Below are 16,968 nucleotides of genomic sequence, written 5' to 3'. Positions count from 1 at the left end.
ATTTTGCCAATGGGCTGCACTGCAGACACATGACTGTCGCAGAGCCCTGAAGCCCCGTGCCACTGCTTCACACAGCTCACTGGTTGCAAAGGCCCGGCCCGCGTGCTGAGCGGCTTGCAGTTTGATGGTTTATTTAATGTTTATTAATGTTACACGTGTCGCCTGTCAAAATTGCACCAAATTCGACACTGCACTGTCCTTAGATCCCAAGCAATACCCCTGCGAAGTGGATCGGATGGACAGCTCTCGATATAATTGAAGGACAGACCGACCTTCCTTTAGATACTGTTTATAGACAGAAACTTGAGCACAAGGGCGGAGAACAGGCTTACGGCTGCAGGGATTTCCTGGCCCTCCACTCTGCCCCTCTGTATGGATGGTGGGACCAGCTTCTTGAAGTACATCTCCAGCTCATCGTCAGGAATATTGCTCATGTCCAAGTCATCGTCTGTTGATATTTCCAACCAGAACGGCTAGTTCACGCCCAAAAATGTTTAGATACTTTTTGGCAATAGATAAATGGATGACTGAAAGAAAACAAACCAGTGAGGTCATTGTTAATGCTGTCCACTGACATGAGCTTCTCATTGGCCAAGAAACTTGAGATACTGCCGCTGAACGGGACACTGTCTTGTTTGTCACTGCCCGGGCAGTCTTCGTCAGTGGTGGCTCCGAAAGGCTGGGCATGTATTGAAGAAAGTAAAAGTAATCAGAGGCTGTGATACATCAACTCCATCTTCACTATGGTACATTTGGACAAATAACAGATTTCAGCAGTAAAAGATTGAAAAATCTCCCACCTGAACTTTCGTTTGAGTCATATTGTTAATTTTTCCCTTGATGCTAGCCAGTAGCCAAGAACTTTTTTTTTTTTCCCCCCAGCTCAAATCTTTGTGTGACCCACCCACCGCATACTTTCGGGTCATTTGGCAGCTTTCGACTTTTTTTTCCCCCCACATCGATTGAAAGTGGAGAATCAGAGCTTCCAAACAAGGTGTCACTTGCGCAAATCAAGCAAATATTTTTAAAGCTATGACTTGTTAATGACAAGGGTGTGGCAAACTGTGATTCTGAGATAATCACCTTCAAACTTTCCCCCACACTTGGCTTATTGAGCTAGCTCACAGAATGCAAATGATATTGGCGGACAAACAAAGCCACATGGCTACTTAACATACTGCTGAATGGGGCAATCACTGCGTTCTTGTGTTTTGAGGGAATGTTTAACAGCATCAACACACAACTATTTTTGTTTTTAAAAAAGCTTTTATTTAACAGTAAGAAGAGACGTGTTTTATAAAAATTGAATTATTTTGGAGTATAAAAACACAGACCACACAACAAAATGTAGAGTATATCAATATTATGAGTCTCGGAAAATCTGAAAATCTGTCACCAACCGCGACGGACTTCATCACGTCATCAACTTCTTCCGTTGTAACAACAACGGGTGTATTGTTGGTCTCCTCTGGTGGTTCTTGAAAATATTCCATTTCATCCTCACTTTCAGGTTGAAATCTGCTGTTTGAAATGTTTTCCAAGTCCAGGATAATATCAGATTTAGCAGCACTGTGGTTCTCAGCATCGCTGTCGGAGAACTGACTATCATCGCGGAAAATGAAGTCCAGTACGCCCTTCTAACACTGATTTGGATCTATCGCACTGGTCAGATTAAGGTCTGTGATATGATTTAGATCTTCCCCCACCCGCTTCCCGTAATCCATAACACAGGGCAATGAAAGTTTTCACAGACAAGTGAAACCGGATCCTCGTCTTGTTTACGGAAGTGACGTCAGGATTTCTTCTTTGATGGCAGACGTTGGTACACGCCCCCTCCACAATGATGCCTCCGTTTGTGTGTAAAAGTAGTACGATTTAAAAGATGAACTCTATCAAAACGGTTTCACATTGTGACTTCACAAGGAAACGATCGATCGGCGTTGTTCAGCGCTATTCTGTCTCTCAGATGGTGAACTGTGTTTCCCCATGTAATCTAACGGGAATATGTAACTCCACGGTTTAACATTTTTCTACTATTTTTAAATCAAACTCGGTTATAAAAATACGTTGAGAAAAACACTAAGGAACACAAATATGGAAAAGTCGAATTTTCCTTCAAGAACGTTTTTTTTCCGACTTATTTGGCTGCTCATGGCGATTTTAGACAATGCGGGTTTTGCTGCGGTGGGTCACATATTTCCTATCAAAGTGCTTACATTCATTTTTAAAAGTGACATGCATCCAGAATCATTAATGCATCCATTTTTAAGTCATCCTCATAAGAAGCTGACAAAGAGATGAAGGATTATCTATTAGGCGGTGTGTCACAAAACCTAGCGAATGTAGTTTAATAGCAGATGTTTTCTTCAGTCAGATGGCATTTCATCAGCTGATGAAGGCATGGAGCCATTGGAAAAAATGCTTCAGGGAGGGCTTTATCTTTTGAAGACGCTTCTGCTGCCACTTACATGCACAGAGAATAGACAAAAAATAATAAATATGAAAACTGCTTTATACCAAGTGGCCAACATTATTGGAGAAACAGCATAGATCTGAATTGAGCAGGTAATTATCACCTCCAGAAATGAGTTGTCGGTTGGTTTACCAATAGATGCAAATAAAAGCATCATCACAGAAGAAATACAACTGCCTAATTTGTGTGAAAAGGACCTCCAAAATACCTTTCTCTCCATAATATCTCTGTTTCCACACTGAGTGAACGTCAGGAGGCCTGTTGAGAGATCTGTTGGACAGGAAACAGTGTTGGAGAACACCCCCTCAGAACAGAACTGACTGAATTGAAAAATGAATACATACATCAAGTGGATCAAGATTTAATTGGAAACAAAACAGCTGTATTATACTGTATATCGAATTAAGAGGGGTCCCCAACCCGACAGACCGCTGTTTAAGTCGGACAGTTGGAAAGGGGGAGCTGATGGGCCAACGGTTTCTCCCAGAGAGACGCATAAAGGTGGAGCAGAGTTTAGAGCGAAGTGGTTTTTGTTTTTTTTCCCCCCTTTTCAAATTCTAAATATCAACTGTCAACTTTGGATGAAATAGAATAAATATAAGCCCAAAATAATAGCCATATTTACGCAAGTACCACAGTGTGGTTTTAGTGGAGAAAAAGAAGACAAGCACTCCTTTCCCGACTCTAGTTTTTAATAATCATAGTAGGAGAATAACATTGTAACAATAGTGTTTTAATGAGTCATATTCCAGAATAAATTACTTTATTTAGCCGGTAGGGAAACGTTCCAGTCCAGACGAGCAGCAGGGGGCGGACTTATTTTCTGGGCAAGATATGAATATGCTTGATGTACACGTTCTGAACGCATACTCATTGGTTGAGTCCAAATTAGTCTTCAACATTATTTCTTCTACATAGTCTACTGCAAAAGGGAGATGAAAAACAATGGGATTTGCAATGCATGGTAAACTCCAAAGACCGCGCACTTCAGAGACAGCACGATTGTTGCAGGGAGAAGTGTTGGCTTTGTTTTGAGGGATCACGTGGTGTTTAAGCGCACATGAAATTATAAATATTTATAGGAAAGGTAGATTTTATACAAATTAGACCAACATTAACAACTTGCTATTACAACCTTCTTTTGCATGTGTGTCGATGACTATAACGGTCAATCGCCCGATTTTGATATAACCAGCCCAGTCCGACATACATCTGATTTCAGCCTGTCTACTTAATTTCGAACCAATAATAAGTTCAAATGCATAAAGTCAGTGAGAGGAATGTGTTTGTGTAACACAGTAACAATGACACTTACTTCATGTGCATAATTTCATATATTTGACAATAGTATTTTAACTTTTTATTCCCTTTTATTTAAAAATTATTTCTTTTTTTTCCCCAGACCTAAATACACCAACCCCCATGTGGAAATGCACTTGACGGGATAAACACATTTTTAAAAGGTGTTCTTACCAGTTTCAAATTCTGTGGGCTGCCCGTGGAGCATTCCTGGTTTGGGAGGAGGACCCAGTTTGGAGGCTTGGGCCCTGGATGGTGACTCATCCATGCGAATCTTAACCAGCATATCTGAGAAACGATGGGCTGCAATGAAGTCATCTACGTTGTCCCTGCGGAAGGTATCAAGACCCTATCAATATAACTTTCAGTCAAAAAAGAAAAATAATAAGTTAGGTGTCACCTGAGAGCATGCATTTCAAGATGCAGGAGTTCAGTGATTTCAATTAGGGGTTGGTCCGATACTTGTTTTTGACTGAGTACAAATACTGGGTGCTTACAGTTGTGTATTTGCATATACAGAGTGCTAAGGATAGATACCTTGCTTGTAAAAAAGCTTTGATAAAGCAATATGTATCGTGTCAGTTGTATTTAGAGTTCTGTTCCATGTTTTGTATCTTTGGAACTCAGCGACATTTTTGCCTTCAAGCGAATTTAGTTAAAACAAAAAGCAGTTAATGAATCAATTACCGAAAATAATAAACACACAGGGCCAAAATCAGCGCCTGTCCAAAATTGAGACTGAAATCTTGAGCCAGTCAGACATCAGCAAGTATCCAAAAGTGAGAACTCAAGAGTCCAGCCGAGTAGCGAGACAAATATTAAGTTTTCAGTTGCAAAACACACTCAATGACCACTATATTAGGTGTACTGGACACCTGCTGGTTAATGCAAACATGTAAATCAGAAATCATATTGCAGAAACTCAATGCATAAAGGCAAGCAGAAATGGTCAAGAGGTTCAGTTGCTGTTCAGACTAGACAGCAGAACGGGCAAGACATGGGATCTTAGCGACTTGGACCGTGGAAAGATTGTTAATGCCATTAAGACACAAGAAACTGTTGCATCCTCTGCCTGACAGAGACATGGCTGAACCCGCTGGTGCCATGCCATGCGTACAGCCAAGCCCTTCTCCATGTTCCGCGTAGACAGGTCAGGGCAGTCGGGGAAATCCAAGGGTGGAGGAGTCTGCCTCATGATCAACAGCAGCTGGTGTAACCCCCACAACGTCAAGACTCACCTGCTCATCCTCGGCGAACCCGAAACAGCTGACCACTTTGTGCCATCCATTCTACCTCCCCCGGGAATTCAGCACAGTCATCATCACACCCATTTATATTCCACCGCAAGCGGACACCGACATAGCACTATTGGACCTATATGATGTGTTGCGGACTTCAAAACATACATCCTGACGTGGGTGTGGTGGTGGCTGGGAGCTTTAATAGGGCAAACCTTAAAAAGGTTCTGCCTAATTTCCACCAACACATCACGTGTACCACCAGGGGAGTTAGAACTTTGGACCATTGTGTGGAGGTATGTTCTGGCACAGGGCCAGGGAATGAGGAAGAGGCAGGCACGCATTGGCGAAACAACGGCGGTTGGCATGTTTCTATTTTCAGTCTTTAAAAAAATAATAATAATAAATTTTTGGCTCGTGGGCAAAAATGTTAAATCATGGGCTCACAGGCCAATATGAACATCGTCTATGTGCTTAAGCGTTTAAGTGATCTCCAGCCGTGTCCAGCGGCTTGCATATCAGGATTACTCGCCCGGTCAAACATGTCCCGCAAGCCCGCCGATCCTCACTGTGGGGACAACAAAACATTATTTCATGGGTTTAGGATCGGAGGATCGGAGTCCCTCCATTGATTTGGCAGCAGCTGAGCGACCCCGGGATGGGAGCCTGCACCGGCTGTCTGCAGTGGCAGCTTGACCACGCCCCTTGGTCTGCCACACACTGCTACACCGTATAAGAACGGATACAAGACCATCTCGCTCCCTGCTTTCGGGAAATTGGACGACGCTGCAATCTTGTTGCTTCCTGTTTTCAAGCATAGTATCGTACGTTGAACTGCACAAGGGACGGAAAGCGGTGGTCGGACCAATCAGAGGCCGCGCTTCAAGATGCTGAGTGACATCAACCGGGACATGTTCCAATCAAGTTCCAGTGACGTCAGCATGTTTATGGAAGTTACTATGAGTTTCATAGCCACGTAAGCGGACAGCATCATTCCCACAGTGAAAGCTAGGATATTTCCTAACCGTGGGTCGATAAATACAGCCGCGGTGCTCTGAAAGCTTGCACGGCTGCTGACAATGACAGTCTTGTATCTGGCAACATGGACAATTACAGAGCGGTGTCTTATAAACTGCAGAGGGTGGTGAAGGGCACTAAGTGGACAAACAGGGACACAATGGCGCACAGATGGAGCAACGAGACACCAGACGCTTGTGGCAGGGGCTGCGGACCATTGCTAACTACAAGAGCAGCCCCTCCCCAGCCATAAGTGTGGACGCCTCCCTAGCCAGCAAACTGAACTTCTTTTATGCGTGGCTGGCAACACTGCTCGCTCACTGGCTAATTTGAGTTGGGGATAAGCGTGCAATGTGTCTGAGCATGATGTCAGGAGGGCTCTGATGTGTGTGAACACCAGGAAAGCTGTGGGCCCAGGTGGCATATCTGGGCAAGCACTGAAGACCTGTGCTAAGCAGCTACCCCCGGTGCTCACTAGGATATTCAACGCCTCCCTGGCCGAGTCGGTGGTCCCATCCTGCTTCAAGAGGTCCATCATCATCCCTGTGCCGAAGAACGCCTCCCCAGCCTGCATTAATGACCACTTCATGACCACTGAGATGAAGGCCACCGGACGGTGGCCTTCACCTCACCTCCAGATATTTTGTCATTTTCATGCTTTATTTAACAGAGATAGTGTGGGAACAAAGGGGACAGACAGAGAGGGTGACATGCAGCAAATGGCCACGTGCCGGAAATGAACCCGGGCAGCTGCGGTCAGGACTGAGCCTTGTATATGGTGCGTACTACCTGGTGATCTACCAGCAATGTTATTTCACTACATATATGCATGTGACAAAAACATCTTGAATAAGGTAGTTTGAGTTTCACAGAAACTGCTGCAGTCTCTAGCCTAGAGTTTACAGAGAATGGTGTGGAAGCAAAAAATATCCAGTTAACAGCAGTTCTGTGGGCAAAAAAACACCTTGTTAATGAGCTCAGAGGATGATGGCCAGACTGGTTAAAGATGACAGGAAGGCGAGTAACTTAAAAAAAAAAAAAAAAAACACGTTACAACAGTGTTGTGCAGAACAGCGTCTCTGAACGCACAACACAGAGAAGCTTGAAGTGGATGGGCGACAGCAGAAGACAATGGATTCCCCTCCTGTCAGCTAAGAACAGGAGGCAACAAGCATTTGGCGTACACATTAGTGCATGGATACTACACATTACTCCGTCTCAACAAGGCGGAGCTCCTCCTTCTCCCTGGGAAAGAATGCCCTCACACAGACTTCGCCATCACCATTGAGAACACCCAGGTATCGCAATCTCAGACTGCGTAGAACGTTGGAGTCATTCTGTAATTCTGCCTACATTTCTGCTAGAACGTGCTCCTGCAGGTTTTCCCTTTACAGCATCCGAAGACACACAGCCAATAAGGCATAAGGCACCCAAGGCTGGCACAAGTTAAGGTTCATCTCCAGTCTAGACCACAACGCTCTTTAACCAACCAAAATTCACTCATGTCACTCCTTTGATCACTTCACTGGCTTCCCATCTCTGCCTGTATCAAATTTTAAGAAACTGGTGTTCTCTACAAGGCCGTCCATCAAACTGCTACTCCATATCTCCAATCACTGGTCACGTTGCTGATTCGTTCAGTCCTCTTCCCCTGCATGCTGCCTCACTCCTCCGTAGCGACATGGGCTTGTTCATCCCAGTCGCGACTCTTCCCTTGCGCCCCAATGGTGGAATGAGCTCCATGTGTCAGAACTGCTGAATCACTCCCCATCCTTTTTCACGGACTGAATACCCATCTCTTCAGACTACAGCTGGACCCTACTTGCGTAGACCGGTTTACCCTATGAGCATCTCTTTTCCCCTTTACAGACTAACATACAATAAAACCCTCTCCAATTCATCTCGTATTGTTTGTTTCTAGAGAATGTTTAGCTGGCTGTGACAAATGTAGTTACTGTAAGTTGCTTCGGACAGAAGTGTCTGCCAAATTACGGAATTGCTGCTAAATTAATTGATTTTCCTGTATCTCACGGGACCATGCTGTGATCTTGCCAGAACACGGGAGTACAGATCGAACATGGTGGCGCCCTTCTGCACTGACTAAAACACTGACAATCCGCTCCAACTCAGACAAATAATAAAGCGAATTGCAAAAAATAAATAAATTAAAAAATAAAATGCAAAACCAAAGTGGAGACCTTCAGGATTATATAATTTTTTTTTTTTTTTTATAATGAGTAGATGTGGAAGAGGATCAGGACCGCAATAATCCAGCGAAAAGAAAGAAGACAGACTCAGCAACATGCACAGACGATCTAATCCCGGGTGCTGTAGAGGTTTGTGTCTTGGATGAGATTAACAAGAAGCTGAACATGCTTGGTCCGCTTCGGAGACATTTCCAAGATCAAAGCCAGCCTTGATTTCCTGTACTGCACGGTCGGCAAGATGCAAAAAGACAACGGGGATCTAAAAACCGCCTAAGCGTCTCACAATGGAGGTGAAGGTTCGAAAGAAAGAAAATAAAATAATGAAAGAGACTATCCTGTACAATTCAGAAGTATGCAGGACAACCTAACCTTTTCTGGTCCCAGAGAACAACACCGAGTCCCCAGAACACATGGTGAAAGACTTCCTCCACACCACCCTGAAACTCCCCATGACAGTGAAGCAGATCACCTTCCACCGGGTACACCAACTTGGACACCGAGGAACCGTCCCCGCTCATCTATTGCCAAGTTTGAACACTTCAAGCACAAGGAGCTGGTTAAAAGCAAAGGATGGGAGCTGAAAGGAGCCACGCTGGGTATGGATGATCAATTCCCCCAGGAGATCAACGACCGACTGAAGGTGCTGTATCCCATCCTGAAGGAGTACCGGCAGAAGGGTAAACGCATATGGTTGGTTGTTGATAAACTACTACTAACAAGCATGTGTTGTGGAGTGTCGTGTGACAAATAAAGACTGTTTCCTTCTTCTGTTTCTTATTTGTCACATACATATACATACGGTCATACATATATCTCACACTATTCCGTCTCTCAATATATGTATGTCTAACTCTGCAATATTCTATGTTTAGCATTGTCTACTTGTCATTTGTTTGTGTAGGGATGTATCCCTACAAACATCCTTCAATACCAGGACAGTAAAAAGGAATGTAAAGGAGGAAAACTCAGACTTAGCTATGGGAAAGCATGGGCACGGTAGTATAGCTGTTGCCTTGGATGCACTGTGCCATAACCCCCTAACTAACTTCAATGACACCCATTACGTTTGTTTGGTGGAATGTGAGAAGCTTGGGTTCACCTGCTAAACGTAGCAAAATCCTAAGTCACCTCACCAGGATGAACCCCAGCTTCTACTTCATCTACTGCAAGAAACTCACCTCATCGCATCCAAGCACCAAAACTCAAAGCTAATGGATTAATTTGATGTTTTCTGCATCAAACAAAAAAAAATATCCTATATTGATCAAAGTATCCCATATCAAAATAAAACCACAATATCAGACCCAGAAGAATTTTAGGTAACATCAAATTAACCATAGCTAATATTAATGGCCCAAATTTCTTTCACAATAAATTTTCAAAACTCTTAGAATTCTCTGAATCAATTATCATATTGGCAGGAGACTTCAACACAGTAATGGATCCAAGTTTAGACCGTTCTCAAACCAAAATAATCACAAATCCTGGCATTTGTCGGACACTGTGAAACAATATCGAACCGCAATACCAATATCGAAAAAAATCTCGAACTGCAAAAATGACCCACCCTGTACTTTAGGGTAATTTTTGCGGTTCGAGATTTTTTTTTTTTTCCCCTCGCATCATTTTAAAGTGAGCTTCCAAACAAGGTGTCACTTGCGCAAATCAAGCTATGCAACTCATAGCTTTAAAGCTATGACTTGTTAATGACAAGGGTGTGGCAAACCGTGTTTCTGAGATAATCACCTTCAAAGTTTTCCCCACACGAGGTTCATTCAGCCAGCTCCCAGAATTCAAATGTGGTTGGCGGACAAAGCCTTAGCCTTATGGCTAATTAACATACTGCTGAATGGGCCAATCACGAACAGCTCAACACCACCACTCATTTTACTTTTACTTAACAGCAAGAATCTACATCTTTTATAAAAGTGGAATTATTTGAGTTTAAAAGTATGGACAACACAAAAAAATGTCGAGTCTATCAATATTATGAATCTCAGAAAATCTGTCACCAACCTCAACGGACTTCATCACGTCATCAACTTCTCCCGTTGTAACAACATCGGACGTATCGTCGTCTCCTCCGGTGGTTCTTGAAAATATTCAGTTTCATCGTCACATTAAGTTTGAAATCCGCTGTTTAAAATGTTCTCCAAGTCCAGAGAAATATCAGATTCAGCATCGCTGTTGTTCTCTGTGTCGCTGTCGGAGAACTGACTATCATTGCGGAAAATGAAGTCCAGCGCGCACTGCTTAAACTGACTTGGATCTATCACACTGGTCAGATTAAGGTCCGCAATTTCATTTAGATCGTCGTCCACCCGCTTCTCCTAATCAACCGGAGTTTTCACAGACAAGTGAAACCGGAGCCTCGTCTTGCTTACTGAAATGACGGCGACGTCAGTGACATGCTGCCTCCAAAACGTTGTCTCAGTGTGTGTATGAAACACATAATATTTAAAGGCTGAACTCTATCAAAACAGTTTCACATCACATGGAATATGGAGGAATGATCTTCACCTGGACGCTCGCTTTAAAGGAAACGATCGATCGGCGTTATTCAGCACTGTTCATCGTCCCGGTAAGTGAACTGTGTTTCCCCATGTAATCTAACAGGAATATTTAACTGCACGGTTTAACATTTTCTCCTATTTATAAATCAAACTCTGTTTGATTGAGATAAAAAAAAAAAAATAAATAAATAAAAAACACAAAGGAACACGAATCGGAAAAAAAATCGTATTTTCCTCCTTTCAACTTATTAGGCTGCTCCTGGCTATTTTAGAAATGTGCAAGATGGCGAGTTTTGCTGTGGTAGGACACATATGAGTGATCTTGCTCTTGGAGATTGTTGGCAATCAAATAACCCACATTTTAGAGAATACACATATTATTCACTCCAAAGTTTCTCTAGAATCTACCTTTTCTTGACAAGTAACGCCGCAATATCCAAAATCACTAATCCTGAAATTCACCCTATTGAAATTTCCGATCACAGGCAGATTGGTTTCAACCTCATAAATGAAACAAACCGGAACCCTCCCGGCAGGTGGCAGTTTAACACATCACTTTTTACATTAAGTCATTTAGCAGACGCTTTTATCCAAAGCGACTTACAATTGTTCAAACACCGACAGACGCAGCCATCAGGAGCAATTAGGGGTTAAGTGTCTTGCTCAAGGACACTACAGCATGCTAGCAGGAGGAGCCTGGGATCGAACCAGCAACCTTTGGATCACTAGACCACCAGCTCTACCTCCTGAGCTACCATCCCACTTTTGTGGGATGAAATAATTTAATTTAATCTTAATTAAATCTATTTTCCAGAGGACAGGACTTCCTTCATTGAATTACTCTCCAGAAATATCACCACTTCTGGCCACTTACAGTATATCCCCATTATTCATCAGAATGGTTACCAAGGTCAAGTCAACTTCCACCAAGCCTCCACACATGAATAAAGCTCTCATTTTGGTTTTACTCAAACCCAATAAGGAACAAAATAAACCCAACTCTCACCTCCAGTTATAGACCCATAAGCCTTATTAATTGCAATTTAAAGATCATTTGTAAAACACTAACCAACAGAATCGAAAAAGGAAATCCATTTATAATTCACCCAGACCAAACAGGCTTTGTCAAAGGCAAATAAGCGCCATTTATTCAGTCTGATCAGCATATCTCAAAGGAACAATTTAAATACTGTTATTGCTTCTTTAGATCCCGGAAAAGCATTTGACAGAGTTAATTGGGCGTATAGGTTTTCAATCCTCAACAAATTTGGCTTTGGAGAGTCACTCATTCAATGGATCAGAATCCTCTTCAGCTCCCCACCTGCTTCTGTCATCACCAATGGTTACACTTCACAGCATTTCACTTGATGTCCACTCTCCCATTTACTATTCGCCATCTTTATTGAACCCCTCGTGGCGGCCTTTCGCCAAAACAGTAATATCGTGGACGTACAAACAGCAAACTCTTCACAAAAACAGTTTGTATGCAGATGATATCTTGTTCTCGGAGGTGTTCAATCTTGTATCTAAATGCTCAGCTATCTCAGACTATTCATTAAATTGGACTAAAAAAAAAATATATATATATATATACACATTCTTACCACTCAGTGGAAGGGACTGCAATGCTGTGAACCCGAAACTACTCTTAACCATCACAACGGGCAATATTAGATACATTGGTATTGTTTTCTCCACCAATCTGTCAGATTAGTTTACCCTTAACTTCACTACATTGCTTAAATCCATTAAAGAAGACCTCATTCGATGGAACAACCTTCCCATCTCACAAATTGGTAGGATAGCAGCAGTGAAAATGAATATACTTCCAAAAATACACTTTGTATTTTCAATGACCCCAGTGCAACCAACAATACACTGGTTTAATACTCTCAACTCAACAGTCAGCACATATTTATTGGAAATCCAAGAAACCGAGAACTAAACTAGCAACACTACAGAAAAACACAGACGTGGAGGCCTAGCAGCCCCAAACTTCAGATACTACTATCTACCGAACCATCTTCAATTTATAATTAAATGGTTACAACCAGAGCAACAACTGGGCCACGGATGGCGAGACACTGAACAAACAGAATGTCAGGAGTTATCAATATCTGATCTCCCCTTCCTTACTGAATCAATAAGGAAACAACTGCGTTAAAAACCATTTATCGCAACAACTGTCAGCCTGGTGGAAACTCCTCAAACTCAATGGTCACACTATCTCCAAATAAGTTCACGCCAATCTGGCACAACCCAGATTTTCTGGTTAAAAAAAAGACCAATAATCTTTAGGTCTTGGAAAAGAAACGGAATTACTCATCTGGAACACGTTTTGAAGACAATTAGGTTATATCCTTCCCAACCTTAACCCAAAGATATAATATTTGTGGCCAGGGCTTCCTTCAACTACAGCAGTCTCTAAAAGTTAAAATCAAATTGACAAATAACGTCCTACAACCACCTCTGATGATTGAACATCTCACTCATATCCGTAATTTAACAAGATCCCTTTCCCAGAATATACAAATTTATTAAAAACAGATGACACCTTATCTTTACCTCCAATGGAATGGGAAAGAGACCTTGCGTTTCCCACCGATACCAACCTGTGGAAGCTTATTTGCAACAACACCTTTCTATGACCCGTAATTCCAAAATGCAACTCATCCGATATAAGATACTGCACAGAGTTAATATCACAGAACAAAAAAAATTCAAAATGGGCTTTGTGGATAAAGACATTTACACTCACTGTTCCCTTAATACCAGAGATGACTACAGGGGGCAGTGCTCCTGGGGACTGGCCCGTCGTGCTTGGGCTGGTTAGGCGTCCTGCCTGGTCCTGTGACGCGGGGGCCTGAATCTGGCTGGGTGTGCTCGGCGCGGGGCTCACCATGTGGCCTCCTTCGGTGGGGAGCAGACTTCTGTCGTCACACTGGGCTGCCGGGGTACCGTTGCCAGGGCGCTCGTCACTGGGGGGGTTGTGCTGCTGGTGGTGGGGCCGTCTGCCGCTCTCTGTTCTGTGGTCCACATGCTTGACGGGCGGGGGCTGACCAGGGGCCTAATGGGGGGGCGGAGCTACCCCGCATAGCAGAGGTGCATGGCGGGCCGCTCTGTGCCCGTGGCTGGTCGCTGTAGGTTGGGTGCCACCAGGTATGGGAGGTTAGCATGCTAGGGCACGGTCAGGTCTGGGGTGGGGTCCACGCTCCCTGGTCTGCTACGCCCCTGCATCGATCTGGTCGCGCTTCACCGATCTCTACCAGTGTGAAAACTCAGTACATACACCACACAATAGGCTAAGGGCTTGCGCTTGTTTGGGTCAAACTCCTCTTGGAGTTTGACCCAAACATGGTCAAATAGTTCTCCAAAGAGGGGGATTGGCGGTGGTTCTGTATAACCAAAAATTGTGCTCTTGTCATTTTATAGGTCATCCACAGGAAAGAGTTGTTGCAGCAGTTCTTCATGATTTAAGAATTAAAGAGTTGAATTGCAGGGTGAGAACTTGAACTCCACTTGTAGACTAACTGTATCCTAGATACAATAGCATATAAATACTCTGTTGTATGCCCAGCATGCTGACGGGCCAGATTAAAAAATAAATATCTAAAAAATGAAATAAATAAATAAAAGAAGTGCCTGCAAAATTACATAATTAAATTGATACATCCTTCTTCTATCAGCAGGGCAAGCTGGTTTTGTAATGGTGTGGGGAATGCTTTCTTGGCACATATCAGGCTCTTTAATACCAATTGGCCATTGTTTAAATGCCACAGCCTACCCATCTGCTAATGGCTACTTCCAGGCTGGATAATGCACCATGTCAAAGCATACACCAAACTGGTTCCATGAATATGACAATGAGTTCAGTGTACTCCAATGGCCTCCAAAAGACACCAGATCTCAATTCAACAGAGTAACTGTGTGATGCTATCATGTCAATATGCACCAGAGTCTCTAAAGTATGTTTCCAGCACCTTGTTGGGTCAATGCTGTGAATAATTAATCCTATCCAGTACAAGAAACAAGTTCAAGAGATCATTTGTCACATACATACACATACGGTCGTACATATATGCAGTTAAGTAACTACTAAAGTGGCCACTGGGTGTAAATAACATGGAAACAGGAGCATAATTCAACAAAGTTACATTATTAACATTAAGTCAGTATTATGCCAAGGTATCACAGCATTTCACAGCACAAGTATCAATACTATAGCACAGTATTAGACAAAACACCCAACATCTGTATCCATGCATTCCCAATAGATATGTATATTTTCTGCTTATTTTTCCATCATTTGGAGCCAAATCGACTTACTATTTATAAGCAATAAAGAACCACAAGGGAAAACAGTGAAACTTGCATGAATTATTTGTTTCTAACCATGTGTCACAGTTATTGGTGCACAGCATGCATTAACCTGTTAACACCACATAGGTACTCACAAATCATCTTTAAAACTGAGGGAAAACTTGGCCTGTTCTCCTTTGGAAGATTGCAGGTTGGCGGATGAAAGCTGTCCAGCCTCCAGATACGACGCATCAACAGCAGGCCCTCTGTGAAAGGGAAAAACATGCAACATTTCCCAAAAAGAACTTAAATTGATTTGATAGCATCCTTCCAAGCCAGTTTCCTAGCATTAGTGGGAAATGAAGCATCCCTAAAACGTGATTTCATTCCAGTGCAATTTGATATTCCGGTTATCATGTGGAGGATCGCAAAAACATTATCAAATACTTTTACTCAAGTGCTACAATTGATGTAACAACTGACTTTGTAACATTCCTTCAAAGACATAGTAAGAAGGAATTGTTGAAATTGCAGGTGTGGCATAATGACCAAGCAAACACTTCGGTTTTCATCAGTATTTCTACAATAAGCAATAGTCCGCACCTGTTGTCAGCCCAAGCTTTAATTTTATACACAGTTGAGGCAGCCACTGGAAGCCCAGGGCCTGAGCCAAATGTCACATTCCCCAGTGTGGCATGGTCACCGGTACTGTCCAAAGAGCTGTAGAGGAGGCTGGGAAGAGCCTCATCTTCCAGGTTGATAAAACTCTGTGCCATGGCGTTGGACCGGCAGAGAGGGTATTAGCCAAGCATACCTAAAGCAAGAGTTCGGGTGAAGGTCATTTGGGAGAAAACCTGACATCCAAAGATCTCTCTCTCTCTCTCTCTCTCTCTCTCTCTCTCAATGAAAACTGCAGAAAATTGTAAAACGGTATACTTTAACAACATGTAGCTATATCACGACATTACTATAACCAAAATCCCATATCATATCTAGTATCATATTACGATATATTTTATCAATATATCGCCCAGGCCTAGATTTAATTGAGTTTTCGGCCGCTTCTAAAACGCTCAGCCTTGGCATCCACTTTTACAGTGTTAAGTTACACTATACAAAACGAGTGGCTTTTGACAAGAAAAAACGTTATAGTTATTTCAGAACTAATTCGCCAATTGCAATGAGCTAAGTTGGTGTTAGCTTGAGGCTAAAAACAAATGAGCTTGACAAAAAAAAAAATAATCTCGTCCCCTACTGAACTACCAATCACTGTCCCAAACCAGACAAAGTGGAAAGCAATCGCGCAACTAACTCGCAACTTTGTTTAAACGGTGATGTCTAAATTTATGTAACTAATTTAACCGATGTAATCCGTCGCGATTTTAAACAGCGGAGGTTCAAGTCGGTTCAACTCAACTTACGTTTAACTCGAGTCCAAACGGAGGATACGTTCGTTCCGCGAAGATCAGTGTAGTTAAATTGGTGTGGACAGGGTTGAGGCTAGCGGTAAAGCGCTACCGCAGCGAATTCCACCGGTTAAAACTTGGTCTTACTGCGGGTCTGTACCCACCGAACACGGTGTTCAACAGTTGCACACACCGCTTCACAGTGCTCAACAGTTGCACACACCGCCTCAGCGGCTCTTGAAGACGAGCTCGCAGGAAGTCCGTGCGAGCGTCACTTCTGGAAGGCAGGACTTAGGTTGTATGTTGCGTTCAAGTCGTGTGGGGATTTAGTGCCAACGACCTGCTCCTAACACCAATTACTAAGGGTTCATGATGTTTAACCCATTGAGCGTTTTAATTTGATTCAGGTGATGAAATAATATACAACTTCTGACTTGGTTTTATCCAGGCTAATTCACTTTGCCATGCTTAGTGTTTATATATATATATATATTTATTTTCAGTAAATCCAGAAAC

General features: G+C 42.8%; 2 protein-coding genes across 4 annotated transcripts in view; both read right to left on the bottom strand.

The window, feature by feature from the left end:
• The window catches only part of cep192 (centrosomal protein 192), a 76,348-nt gene extending 75,925 nt beyond the window's left edge, over positions 1-423 (bottom strand). For all 3 annotated transcript variants that reach the window (XM_080005075.1, XM_080005076.1, XM_080005077.1), the window contains exon 1: positions 333-423. In XM_080005075.1, coding sequence (XP_079861201.1) covers positions 333-404 — 72 coding nt within the window. In that variant the 5' untranslated portion in view covers positions 405-423. The remainder of the gene's footprint in view (positions 1-332) is intronic.
• An 18-nt stretch (positions 424-441) lies between these two features.
• On the bottom strand, positions 442-16,647 carry LOC307233560 (centrosomal protein of 192 kDa-like; the record flags this gene model as incomplete). The annotated part of the gene is made up of 7 exons (XM_080004898.1): positions 16,468-16,647; positions 15,650-15,860; positions 15,202-15,312; positions 3,947-4,101; positions 2,682-2,743; positions 544-679; positions 442-473 (listed from the first exon to the last, which is right to left on the bottom strand). Exons 2-7 carry the CDS (start codon positions 15,820-15,822, stop codon positions 442-444), a joined length of 669 nt encoding a protein of 222 aa, XP_079861024.1. The 5' UTR covers positions 15,823-15,860; positions 16,468-16,647.
• Between the last annotated feature and the right edge of the window lie 321 nt (positions 16,648-16,968).

This window comes from Zeus faber, assembly GCF_960531495.2.
Source record: "Zeus faber genome assembly, chromosome: 8".
Classification (NCBI taxonomy): domain Eukaryota; kingdom Metazoa; phylum Chordata; class Actinopteri; order Zeiformes; family Zeidae; genus Zeus; species Zeus faber.
Note: the sequence above shows the minus strand (reverse complement) of the source record. Positions and strands in the feature narration are given on the sequence as shown.